This window comes from Capra hircus, chromosome 15 (genome assembly GCF_001704415.2).
Source record: "Capra hircus breed San Clemente chromosome 15, ASM170441v1, whole genome shotgun sequence".
Taxonomy (NCBI): Eukaryota; Metazoa; Chordata; class Mammalia; order Artiodactyla; family Bovidae; genus Capra; species Capra hircus.
Window position 1 is genome coordinate 37977137 of NC_030822.1, and position 13734 is coordinate 37990870.

Genomic DNA, 13734 nt, shown 5'->3' on the forward strand with positions numbered 1-13734 from the left:
TGGGTAGGCTAAGAAAAGCAGAAACAGAAGAGAGAAGCTTTCTTTAGAGAATTCCAAACTAAAGTGTCCTCAAGTGTACTCAGTGTCTGCATCATGCATTAGGCAGCTAATCATGGTCCACTTTACATCTTCTGAATTTATTGCAATAAGCACTTTCATGGATTCCTCATTGTCTCAATTTGGTTTGATAATCCTGGATGTCAGAGATAAGTTCACTACAGTATAGGTACACTGCCATGAACATTTTAAGTGCTCAATAAATGTGTTAGCTTGACTGGTCCCCACTTCCTCACCATCCATTTTCTTCTACCTCCCTGAAATCTGGCTGCCACTCCATCATTTTACTAAACCTTGTGAAAATCAATGACCACTTTATTTTTTGTCCCTTTTGTCACACAGCGCACAGGACCTTATTTCCCCAACCAGGGATCAAACCTGTACTCACTGAAATGGAAGCATGGAGTCCTCTGAACCACTAGGGAATTCTGCAACGACCACTTTACTCTTAAGTCCAAAAGTCTTTTTATCACATTTCATTCCTCTTGACTTCTCTGTACTATGGCCCATCTTCTCCTTGAAATGTCCTCCTCCTCCAACATGGTTTTCCTGAAGGCTCAATCCCAGAGCTCCTGTTTTTCCACTCCTATAGGCATGTCCTCAGGAAGCAGACCCAATTCACAGACTAAACCATCACCTCTACATACATGATGCTCAGACTCTACCTCTAACCTTGACTTCTCACACAAAGGCCAGTCTCATAACTCCAGTTACCTCCTGGGCATTTCTACTTGGAGGCCTTGTCACTATACTAAAGTTAATCTTAAATTCACCCTTCAAAACCATGTCCTAGTGGCCCAGGATCATTAGCAACTGCATGAACAGGTAAGCTAAGTGAGGCTGGGTATGGCTGATTCCAAGACATTAGAAAAATAAAAGGTCAAGTTGGGAGACAACACAGACTTTTGAATGCTTCAAAACTCTGAGGAGTCATTAAGTTCTGAATCCAAGAGTTAAACACAGAATGAAACAGCTTCGTACAACATCACTCAAATGAGAAAAGAAATCAGACCAGCAGAAGACTGCTGGCAATGGCCACATGACATAACATGCTTCAAGGATTTGGTAATCTCATCTTTTCTGCCTCTTACTCCCAGCCAAATGGACACTTCCAAACTTGGGTCCTTTGTTCTGACCACAATACCCCAATTTACTACTGATGCTATATATCATACATGGATGTTCTGTTTTTTGGTTTCTTGTTTTTTTTTTTCATATTAAACATATCATTCTGTATTGGGGTAGAGCCGATTAACAATGTTGTGATAGTTTCAGGTGAACAGTGAAGGGACTCAGCTATACATACACAATACACGGATGCGCTGAGGTTTCTTCAACCATACTCAAAGCTGAACTCAAGACTCATACTGCAAAGCCTTATCTTCATTCTTCTGTGCTTTATTTTGGTTGATGCTATAATATTCCTACCAGTTTGGGCTGTATTCTGGATTATCTGGGAGGACACAATGCATTTATGAAGGTCCTTAGAAGTAGAATGGGGAGGCAGAAGAGGCTAAAGTCTCAACTCACTGTTGCTGGCTGTGAAAGTAGAGGAAAGAGTTCATGAGCCAAGGAATACAGGCAGCTTCTATAATCTGGAAAAGGCGAGGAAAGATATTACCCCAGAACCTCTCGAATGCAGGGAAAAGTCTGGCCAACACCTTGATTTTAGCCCAATGTAGGACTTCTAACATACAGAACTGTAAGAAACTATGTGTATTGTTTTAAGGCATTAAGGTCAGGATAATTCATTACAGCAGCCACAGAAAACTAATACACACTCCTAGAGCACACCTTTTCTCTGAGATGCAGTGCCCTACAGAGAAAATAATACTTGCAATTGACAGCCATAGAGGGTTGTGCAAATCAAAATAGGTACCAAAAATATTCTAATTGTTGCTGAAAATGTCTGCTTTAAAGTACTTGCTTTACATCCACCTCATTCATTCTTTTAACATGTACAGACACTGTCGATTGTGCCAGCATTAGGAATGCAAGTCTGAATAATGAAAACTCCCTATTCTCAAGAAGGTTATAAAGCATGAGGGAAGCCAGAAAAGTTAACAGAGGATTAGGAAGTAACATGATGTTTACAATATCCAGTAAACGTAGGTGGCCTGGGAGCATGTAGGAGGAACACCTAAGCAAGTTGTGGGTCCAGGGAAAGGCTCTCAGAGGAAATGATGACTAAGTTGAGACCTCTAAGACAAGGAAACAATAAAATAAGTGACTGTGGGGAGGGGGTTGGGGCAACACCCAAGCAAAGGAAAAAAGTATATGCAAAGTCCTAGAAGCAAAAATGCACAGGTACTTCAGAGGAAAAGCAAGTATTCAGTGTGGCTGGATCACAGACATGGAGAAGAGTAATGGGGAAAGATAAAGCAACTGAGGTATGCAGAGCCCAGACCACGTAAGTCATGTAAAACATTCTACTCATAATCAAAAGCAACAGGGACCTAATGAAGGGCTGAAAGACGTAATCCACTGGTTTGGAAAGCAGGAAGTGAAGGGAGGCAAATTAGAGGAATAGAAACCACATGAGTTAGTTCTGACCTATGTCAAAAGTAAAGGCATTCTCAGGACTTCCCTGACAGTCCAAAGACTCCATAATCTACTCCATAATCTATTATAATACAGGGGACCCAGGTTCAATCCCTGGTCAGGGAACTAAGATCTTACATACCACACAACATGGACCAAAAAAAAAAAAAATTAAAAGACACCAATTTCTTTACAGGAAAAAAGTTAAGGCATTCTCCATTCGCTCACTAATTCTTCCATTTCAACTAATACTTTTCTAAAGCCTACTACTGTCCTGTGCTAGGCACCAGGAATAAAAAGGAAAATCCCTGCCCTGGTAGAGTTTAGAATGTTTTGCAAGGAGACACTTATTAACCAGGAAAAAATGACAGGACAGGTAATTAATGAGATACGAGAAGTGAAGAAAAGATGAATCAAAGATGACATTTAATTCCTCTTTGGGGCAACTAAGTAGCTGGTGGAGCTGTTTGATAAGAAGGGGAACATTATAGGTAGAATAGGCTCATCTGTGGGTAGATGATGAGCTCTGTTTTGGATGTTCATTCACTCAAAAGACATTTTCTGTCTGATGAGGAAAAGAGCAGCTATCTATGTGACATGTCCTACAGAACTCTGCATACAAAGATCAGGAAAGGAAGAGAAGGATGGTCAACAAGGAATGGGTAGGATTTACTCTTCTACCATGATGAGTACAAATGCTTACCTCAAAAGTGACTATATATACTCTTTCAATGGCAAGTATTTACTTAGTACCTACAGTGAACAGACAAGAGACTAAGCCTGTCCTTGCGGAGTTTATACCCCAACGATGCCTGCCAGAAATGTGCAGCCCCCACATACATGTACAAGATGCCTGCCAAGGTGTCTGCTGCCAGAGGCTGCACCCTCATGTCTCCTCTCGGGCCACTCCATGCTTCTAGGTAAATAATTACAGCTGGACATGCTGCTCCAGGAAGGAAATTTTGCTGATCACAAGGAAAGAAATAAGGACACCTCAGTTCTGGTTCCGAGACCCCTTCCTTAGTCTTTGTGTCCCGGGACTAGAGTTTGCTTAATAGCAGACAGCAACCTTCTAGGAGGCCTAGTTATTCTAAAACATGTGCAGACTTATATTGCTCACAGGCGAAAGCTATCTGAAAAGTTTTCCCATATTTTGATTCTTTCATAATCACTAAGTATTAGAAATGGCATATATTGGGAATTTTAAGTAAAATCTTACAGTTACGGAGTGATATTATATAAAAGGACTTGGAAGGCAAATGAACATGTCTTCTTTGTCTTAAATCCCCTTTTTGACCCCCAGAAGCCTGGCAATGTGACAAAATCTTGATCTGATAGAAAAAATACTGGGTTATTTTGGGCTCTTCTAATAACCCTAGAAGCACAGACCTGTAAAAGAACAAATGCTACAGAAACTCAGGTTAAAGGATTTAAATATAAAAAAGACAAGAATATAAAACATGCAGCTACCTAGCCCTTGCAATTTTGAAGGTGTAAGACCCATAGGGCCTACCTATAAGGATAAAAGGTTTTAGATTAAGGCATTTCAGAGAGAAAGTCACCTCCTGTGGACTGGAAAATGAGATCTGGGAAAGGGAGACACAAGCTATGCTCTCTTGAGTGAAAGGAGAGCTGATCCCTGGTTCCCGACAGGTACTGTGGAAATATTTATTTTACACAATCGTTGCCATGAGGCAGTGCAATCCATGTGTTCTCAGAGAGTCCCCACTCTGGCATCTGACAAGGAGTAAATAATCTGAGCTAGGGCCTGTTGCCCCAGAAACAGTGATATGGCACGACTTCATATGCAATGGTGATGGCAGGGTGGTGGAGGAGACACACAACTCCTCTGCTTTTGCACATGAAATGTGGAGACACAATCCAGGCTGGCCCAAAGAGGACAGACAGTAGTTAGGAGTCACAGTACTGCATCCCTAGCCTGGGCAATGGGACAGATGGGATGCATGGCAGCATTGTTTGATCTGAGCTAAGGGAGTCTGAACAGCAGTGAGTAATAGTGAGAAAATATCTTCACGTAGTTTTTTACTCCAAGGCGGAGTGACTGGGTCTCCCAGGCGAGAGGCCCTGCCCACAGATACTCACTGAGAGTTTTCTGACCTTTAGGTGTTGCCTAGGGCTTCAAACAGACCAGGCCAGGGTACGATATTTTCTGAGGCACAAGGGTCTATAAAAGTCAGGTACTTGCCCACCCAGACTGAGTGGTATAGGGGAAGGGCAGAAAAGGCCAGAAACATATAGTTGCACAAACTAGTTTAGTCACACTCATACGAAACATTGAAACAGATAATGTCCATAAAGTATTTAGCTTAGAGCTTGGTTCTTAGTAACTGCTAATGACACCAAATAGTATTACTCACTCACACAGATATACTCATGTATAGACATGTACACCTACCTCGACTGCTCTGGAGAAGGCCAGATGGTCACTGTGCTTTTTGGACCAAAAGAAGGTCAAGGGTGCTGGGCCCAGATAGGCAGGAATCACTCTTGAAAAGGTCACTTCAGCAGCAATGTAGACATTGCAGGGAAAAGCCAAACCAAGGGACTATAATTTGAGGATGTTTACTTTTTCATATCCAGCCAAATATGGGCAAGGCAGGAGCCAGAAAGCAGGGAAAAAGAATACGGGGCACTAACAGCACCATGGACGGCAAACAGAAGGGGCCAACGTAGAGCAGTTTTCTGAGGCAGAGACTCTACATCGAGCCCCTGAGTCTACAGGAGGGACCTTTCAAGACAGCCTCCTGCATGGGACCTCCCGCATGCCATTCACCCCAGTTCCTACCCCATCCTTGTCAGAAGGCCGAGCATGAACCGAATCCCTCTTTGTCCTCAATTTCACATTCTAGTTTCTCCTCTCTCACCTTCCTACACCTGCGTTTTCTTAGTTGATGCCAACTTCCACTAACCCTCAAAGCCACCATTTCAGATCCTCAGCCAGCCTTGTAGCAAGAAGAGTGTGTCTTCGCCATGGGGCATCCTAAAGGGCTAGTCTGGCTCCTGACACCTACTTCACACACCCAGTTCTGTTCTGGCACAGTCAACAAAAAACAAATGCCTACTCTGAGCATACTTGGGCTCCCCGAATTTTGTCTCAAACAGAAAGCACACTATTTAATAATCTTGTTTCACTTAATGCCATTTTTAGACAGCTAGGAAAATGACTTCCTTAAAACCCAGTCATTTTTCCTTGTGGCATCCACTCACAAATTTACTCACTCTCACAATAACGTTGCACAACACAGAACATATACTCTTGAAAATGACACTTGAAAGTGTGAACATGGAAATGTTAAATGAAAAATAATATGCAAATGCTAATATGATAACAATAATATAAAGTGAAATCAAGTGGGCCAGAAATCAAAGAAAGATAAAATTTTGAATTAACTCTTAATGGGCAACAGTCTGATCCCTGTTATGTGAAAACGTACCTCTCACCATTAGGCCCCACTCTGTTGATTAATTTTTCCATGGCTTCCTCTGTTTCCTTCAGTTTTTCTTGCAGTTGAACAAGCTCAAAATTGGCTGAAAAATAAGCATCAATCTGAGAACCATCATATACAACTCCTTAAGCTCTTTTCTGAAACACAGCTGGCTGTGACATTCTACAATAATCCAGGCTGGTCCTGAGACTCAGAGAAGAGACTGACGGTCTCTGCAGCTAATCCAATCAGGACACAAAGGGTACTGAGGTCTAGGTACCAAGATCTAAAGGATACACGTTTAGAAACTGATGAATAAATCACCCTTTCTTACACCCAGAAATATAGCAGGACCAGCCAAAGAAACACCTACAAATGCAAAACACAGCCCTACACAGTCAGCCAAGAAGAAATGAAGATAAACATCATCTTTCTAATTCAAATAGTACTTGAGGATGAAGTACCAAATCTGGTAAAGGTCTTCAGAAAAGGTATTAAAGCCTTGAAATGAGCACTATTTCATCTGTACCTAAGATCTGAAAACATATGGAAGATAACAGTTTAATTCTTCAAAGGAAAAAGACTTGAACTAGGGCTGACACGTTCCTGGCCCCGGTTTTCTACTTCAGTCATCTGTGGTTGAACTGTGTAACCTTCCCCTAGAAGCAGTCTTCTCAAAAAAGGTCAGAAAGGAGCACATCTACTGAAACTAATGTTAAGGTCCTAAAAGTAGAACAAAAAAGTAAATCACTCAATCAGCACATGAAATAAACTTTAACGCAATAGGAAAATAAAATGTTGTTCATTATGTAGATAATCTAGTCATTCTGTTTCATATCTGAGTGGCATCCTACACAGATATATTTAGAGGGGCACTATAAAATATAACATTTCAAAGGCTTTTTAGTACTTTTATAACATATTCTTCTGCATCCAATTAACATCTGTGCCATGTAAATGCTTGGGTTTTTATTTTGTGTATGATTAAAAATCGAAGTGTAAAAAAGTTGATACAACTGCTACTATATCATAAGACAGCTCTCTTAGGAATTTATCTTATTTACTTCTTTCTGTTTTAAATGCATTACGTGACATTATGAATTTGCTACTCTTTAGCTCACAAATATTTTTTAAAAATTTTATGATGTGTTTACCATCACTTTTGGTTAGACACTATCTCAGTTAAGAATACAGCAAGGATTGCAGTCACTTAAATCTGAATATTTAAGATTTCAGGATGCAGAGGCCACTGGGATATCTATTTTCATGGTGAATCCAGAGTAAATACAAACAGCAACTATGGCTGAGGGCAGATGCTTCAATGGTGCAGCCTTTCTTCATTTTGATGATGTCTTTCTTTTTAAAAACCTCTGATGAGGCTTCAGTATCTACAGGATAGTCTGGCCTCCAAGGCCTTCAGCAATAACAGCTTAACTGACCTACTCTTCATGCCTTCTTTCGCACAGCTGCCCCGTCTCAGGCTGTGTCTTACTCAAGTTCCCTATCAGGCCTCCTCCACAGCCAGACACGATTTCCCAGAAGGCTTCCACCAACTCCCTTTTTTCTAGCCAATAAACTTTTCACCAGTTATATTTTCCTAACATTCATCCTAGACTATAAATTCTCAGAGTGAAGAGCCATGCCACATACATTTCATTTTTCCAGAGAGCACAGAATATGCTAGTTGGTCCATAAATATTTGATGATCATGTTTCAAGAGTCAGAAGTATTAAACTCGATCCCTAGATCTAATAACTGACTTTGGCAACTGACTTGATCTCACTGCCTCAGTTTTCCTCTATGTGAAATAAAGAATTTTGCTGCCAATATCCTGAAGTCTGGAAATGAGAAGAAACCCGTTCTAAGTGTAAAATATTAATTTGTAATATATGTTAACAAAAAATGAACTGACAGTTCTGTACTTTTCATAACTGTCTGTCCCTTAAAAGCCCAATATCAACATGGAAACTTTTGAGAATTCCCAGTGTGTGTGTGTTACTCGTGTCTGACTCTTCACAACCCCATGGACTACAGCCCATCTGTGGAATTCTCCAGGCAAGAATACTGGAGTGGGTTGCCATTTCCTCCTCTAGGGGATCTTCCTGACCCAGGGATTGAACCTGGGTCTCCCCATTACAGGCAGATTCTTTACCATCTGAGCCGCCAGGGAAGCCAGCTAAGGTAAAAATGCCATCAGATTAAACTGGGACAACTTTTGAGAAATGCTTTTAAGGCATATCCACAGACTGTCACTCTGGCTGCTTTACAGCTGTCTGACTCAATGAAACTTCTGAAATACTGAAAGGGCACTCACTAATTTTCCTGTGGGTGTTTCCAGGTGTGGCAGTAGAGCACTTCTGGTCCTCTGCAGTACTCTTCCCCCTTGAGAGCTGAGAAGTGAAGGAGGTAGAGCACATCAACAGCAGCTCAGAACCTCAAAGTCACGGAACCCCTCATATTAAATGAAAAAAAAGGTTGGGAGAAATCAAATCAAGCAGCAACATTAGAGAAACATCGCAAAACACAAAAGCCAACAGAAGGTTCCCAAGTAAAAAACTATTGAGGCACAAGAAAACACTCTCTTCACAAGTCATGTGCTTTGCCCATGTTCATTGAAGACTCAACCTGGGCTGCCAGGTTGAGCTGGCTGAATTCCTAGGCAGGAGAAAAGTGACCTCGTACTCTGGTTAGGAGGGCAATGTGAATCTGCTTCCTCTGCTTGCAGTACTAAGGGCCATGGCCTGCCTAGACACGGAACTTAATTAGGAGTCTACTTTCTAAAGGACCCAAATCATGTCTCCTCAGAACTAGGAAATATCAGGCTTAGTTTCAGGATGTGGCAATTCTGTTTCAGGAGAATTACTACTATTAGGATTTCCCTGGTGGCTCAGATGGTAAAGGGCCCGCCTGCAATGCAGGAGACCCGGGTTCAATCCCTGGGTCAGGAAAATCCCCTGGAAAAGGAAATGGCAACACACTTCAGTATTCTGGCCTGGAGAATTCCATGGACAGAGGAGCCTGGCAGACTATAGTCCATGGAGTCATAGAGTCGGACACGACTGAGTGAATTACTGCAACTGACATTAAAAATAGCACTCCTGGTAAAAGGAGGAAAAAGTGGTGTTGGCATAGTCACTCTTTGGCCTCACAGTGATTACCTAGAAATCTACCTAGGTAGAAACCTACCTTCTGAGAACATCTTTATGCCTTTACAGCTTGCAAAGACGCCCAGTCAAGAAAAAAACCAGGAAGGGCAGCAAGAGGGTAGGCTTTGAACTTTATTGCTCAATGGATTAGGAATTAGAAGGATCCAGGTTCAAGCCCTGCTTCTACATTTTCAGTTGTGAATTCCGGCGCAAATTATCTGGGTTCTGAGTGAAGATTTTCTCATCTATGAAACTGAGATAACAGCTGTCTTAAGTATCTTGTTAAGCAGAAGCAAAATTTAGAGACAGTGGATTTAAAAAAGGGCTCTGAAATACAAAGGGTTTTAATGCTGACAATGATTCTCATTATGATGATAATAGATTTTAATAGATGTAATACAATCAGGATGATTCCACTTACCTTAAACAGAATGTACAGTATATATAAAAAAATTCCAAAACCATAGATGGGAATAATTTGGCCCATCAGGCCTCTTCCACCACTTCCTCCTCCAGTGCCTCCACCTGATCCCTTGGCCTTTGCAAAGGCTTCTGCGAGGTGAGACCTCTGGAAACGAGCCCCAGGGGTCTGGCCATCTGAGGGTGCCTGCTGCTGATGCATCATAGGTGGAAATCGACCCAACTTCCCTGAGAAAACAGATTAATCAGTCTTTATTTCTTCTACTATTTTAAATACAGCTATTTTGAAACATGTCACATTCTGAGATACAAATAATAGAAGCCAACTCAAACAAGTTTAAGAAAAAACCAGAACTTAACAGGTATCACTAGAGTGTCACACAGATAATAAACATTATGTAGCTGTTCACCAAACCCATTTTCTCTTCCTTTTCTGGTCCACAGGGAGATGACATTTTTCAGCTTCCCATACAGTTAAATGTGGCTGTGTGAATGAGACCCAGCCAAAGCAACGTGAATGACAGGTGCCAGTTCAAAGCCTGGTCTATACAACTTCTCATGTATTGAATTCTGTGTTCATTTCCTTTCTTCAGGCTGGATGCTGACACCTAGGGAGGCATTTGGGAGTCAAGTGTTGAAAATGGCAGAGCCTCTATCAACCCAAGTTCCTGAATAACTGTGTGGCACAGAGCCTTCCGCTGTCGCCATCCCACCAACTTAGCACCATCTGGACCTGTTTATGTGAGTGAGAAAGAAATAAACTTCTATTGTGTTAGGGCCATGATACACTGTGGAGTCTATCTGTTAGAGCAGTTAGCCACCCCCACTAATACATGTCAGGAAATCCAATATATATAATTTTGGTCTCAGAAGAGAACACAACTGGAAATTGGAAAGCCATCAGGATTCAGGACAGCTCCTCTCACATTGTACCTCAATCATTCTCCCTCTCTAAGGGGCCAGAAGGCTTTTTTCCGTTTCTTTCTTTTCTCTCTGTTACTTTGTTACTAGCTTCGCCTTGAACATGAAGATGTTCACCCCCAAACCCTTCAATTTGCATGTCCTTCAACAGGTCAGCAGAGACTGGTCATAATTCCAAATTCCCTGCAGGAAGATTTTGAGGGCTCAGCTTGGGTAGGTATGTGGCACTTTCTAATCAGCTGCAGCTGAGCAGACAGGATTCACGTAGTACAAACAGGGTCATAGGGGCTCATCTCTGTGGGTGGAAGAACAGGGCTTAGAGAAAGGAGTGCACATCAATTTTCTCACACTGTTTTCCTCCATCGGGGCAGTCAAACATTAACACCAACTGTCAAGCCTCCTGCAAGTCATAGGTGAGAAAGAAAGAAAGGACATCTCTTCAAAAGCCATGCAAACAGGCTTCTGTGGATAAACCACTGACAGAAAAGACTAAGGAACAGAAAGACTTCCTGATTCAGGCTCTGAGAATACAGACTATATGGTAAAAAACTGGTGGATTTGATTTCAATAAAATTGTGGATTTCTGTTCAATAAAGAATACCATGAACAGGGTTAAGACAGATGACAGAGAAGGAAAAGCTTTTGCAGTATCTAAACTTGACAAGGGATCAAACCTCTGGAATAGTCAGGGAATTCCTACAATTTGATATGAACATCAGAGGAAGCCCAACAGAAAAATGCCCAAAAGATATTAGTAGGGAACTCTCAGAAAGAGAAGCTCAAATGGTTAACAAGTATATTAAGAGATGATCAAAGTAAAACCAACGAGAAAAATACCAATTTAAACAATGAGATAGCACTATACCTATCAGAAAGGCAAAAATCAGAATGGTGGGTAATAGCAGGTACTGGCAAGATGTGGGAGGCAAGCACGCTCGTGCACTGTGGGTAAGAGTGTAAATGGACACAGGCATTCTGTTAAGTGATACGGCCGTACTTAGTGATGTTGAGGGTATATCCTATGATCCAGTGATCCCACACTAATGGATAAGTTCCCGAGAAATTCTCAGATAAGGCTGTCTATATCTGAATTCAAGCAATAGGCTTTATAGACCTGTGTGAGAATGTTCACTGTGATGATGTTGTAGTAGGGAGCCTGAAGGAACTTTGATCTCTGTAACTGTTAGAACGTAAAATCAAAATGGAGTAGATACAAACATGGACTTTCATGTAGCTTTCAGAAAACACACTTTAGATGTACCTACAGAAGCATGAACATATTTTTAAAAGCACAGCACTGAGTTAAACAATAAATAAGCAAATACTATGTGTAAGCTAAAGACACACCATAATTATACTACATATCTTTGAAACAAATATGTAGGCATAAGAACATAAAACAGACACACCAGAGTAGGTGCATATGAACAGGAGAAAGGGACAGGCAAGCAGACTGAAGGTAAAGGATTAAAAAGAAAATAATGAAATAAGAAAGCAAGCTTGCGCTCATGACGTTAATCAAGTATGGTGAACTGAGGACTATCTTTAAGTCCACTTGCTGCTCCTGAGGTGAGAGAGAGTGGGTGGGCAGGCACAGAATGGACAGCTAGCCACTGGCCAGGAGCTGCCCTCTGCTTTGTATCTTCTCTCGGACAAGTTCCACCCCAATAATCCTCTTTTCCCTCCTGTTAATGACTTTGGATGACATGGAAATTATGAGAAGAAATGCTTCTTTTTAAGAGGGGGTCAGCAACAAAAGCACAGCTTCAGACAATAGAAGAAAGACAGCAGGTCTCTACCCCTTCTCCTGGGTGCTGTGCTCACATGCAGCCCCTCAGTCATGGCCGACTCTTGAGATCCCAGGGACTGCAGCCCGCCAGGCTCCTCTCTCCACGGGATTCTCCAGGCGAGAATCCTGGAGTGGGTTGCCATTTCCTCCTCCAGTTGATCTTCCCAACCCAAGGACCGAACCCAGGTCTCCTGCATTGGCAGGTAGATTATTTACCACTGAGTCACGTGGGAAGTTTATTCTGGGTGCTGGTGACTATTTTGCTCTTAAATTGTCAAGGATCTTTATAGCTTAAATGGTGACTACTAACTTTAAGGCTATCATGCACTCTGAACAAATACTTAGTCAGCATCCAAAAAGCTAATCATCTTCTTGAATGAATCTGATATATCTGGTGGTTAGTGTAGATTTACTATCTGTAGTAATATGTTGTTGAGTTCCATCTTACTGTACTGAGAACACCATTTCCAAAACTTGGCATAAAACAAAATATAAAAAATTAAAACCAAGTAATGACACAAAAGGCATTATTTTGCATTTCTATAACTGAAAAATGATGATGATGATGCTAAACATCACACATTTCCCTCCCCCCAAAACATATATAGCTCCATCAACCAAGAAGATGTACTGGACAACTATTATTACTCTGTACTGTAGGCAGGAAAGGAGGAGAGCCATACATGAAACAGAAACAATGGTTCCCACATGAAGCAAGGCTTTTAAAAAGTAGTATACCCAAAACAAACAGCAAAAAATGAACAGAGGATCATGGATCTTATTGCCAGACAAACTAAATGTCTAAGTATTGAAAGAATGCCAAAAAAAGGAAAGGAGTCGGATGGGATCAAGCATTGGAGGGAATGAGATTCAGAAGAGAAGCGAAGCAAAAGCACACCGGGAGAAGAGGGATGTGCGCAACGAGAAAAGGATGCGAACAGAGAAAGAAAGAACAAACAACTTTTAGGGACGTAGCAAGGGGCAAGGCAAGGAAAGCAGGTAGATCAAACGCTAACTTCTGTCATATAAATTCAATACTGTGGGTCTAGGATCAGGGAAGTGATTTAACAAGAAGGGTGTTTGAGGGGGATTATCCTAGCAGTTGAGTAAAGACTAAACACAGAAAGAAACTAGGGTCTAGAAAATCAGCAAGCTGACAGCTATGCCTATAGAAAGGAGAGGATGGATCCAAGGGCTTTTACCTTGTAATGATCTGCAGTATTTAACAAAGAATGAGGGGGGCAGTTTAGAAAACTCCAAGGTTGGTTTAAGATACCAAGAGAAAACAAAGAGGAAAACCGAGAGGGGTTATGGTTAGGGGAAGACTGAACTCCTATTTGCACATGTTAAATTCTAAGCGCTGGTGGCACATCCTGAGGAAATTTTTACTTGATTCTAGTTAGGCTTGAGAAGG

At 41.5% G+C, this 13734-nt stretch overlaps 1 protein-coding gene across 3 annotated transcripts in view; it reads right to left on the bottom strand.

The window, feature by feature from the left end:
• RIC3 (RIC3 acetylcholine receptor chaperone) overlaps nt 1-13734 on the bottom strand; it is a 58751-nt gene that overhangs the window by 18253 nt on the left and 26764 nt on the right. For all 3 annotated transcript variants that reach the window (XR_001919233.1, XM_018059498.1, XM_018059497.1), the window contains exons 2-4: nt 9612-9838; nt 8359-8434; nt 6054-6147 (exon numbers count right to left, since the gene is read on the bottom strand). Coding sequence is in view for 2 of the 3 variants with exons in the window: in XM_018059498.1 (XP_017914987.1) it covers nt 6054-6147; nt 8359-8434; nt 9612-9838 (397 nt within the window). In the remaining variant the exon portion in view is untranslated. The remainder of the gene's footprint in view (nt 1-6053; nt 6148-8358; nt 8435-9611; nt 9839-13734) is intronic.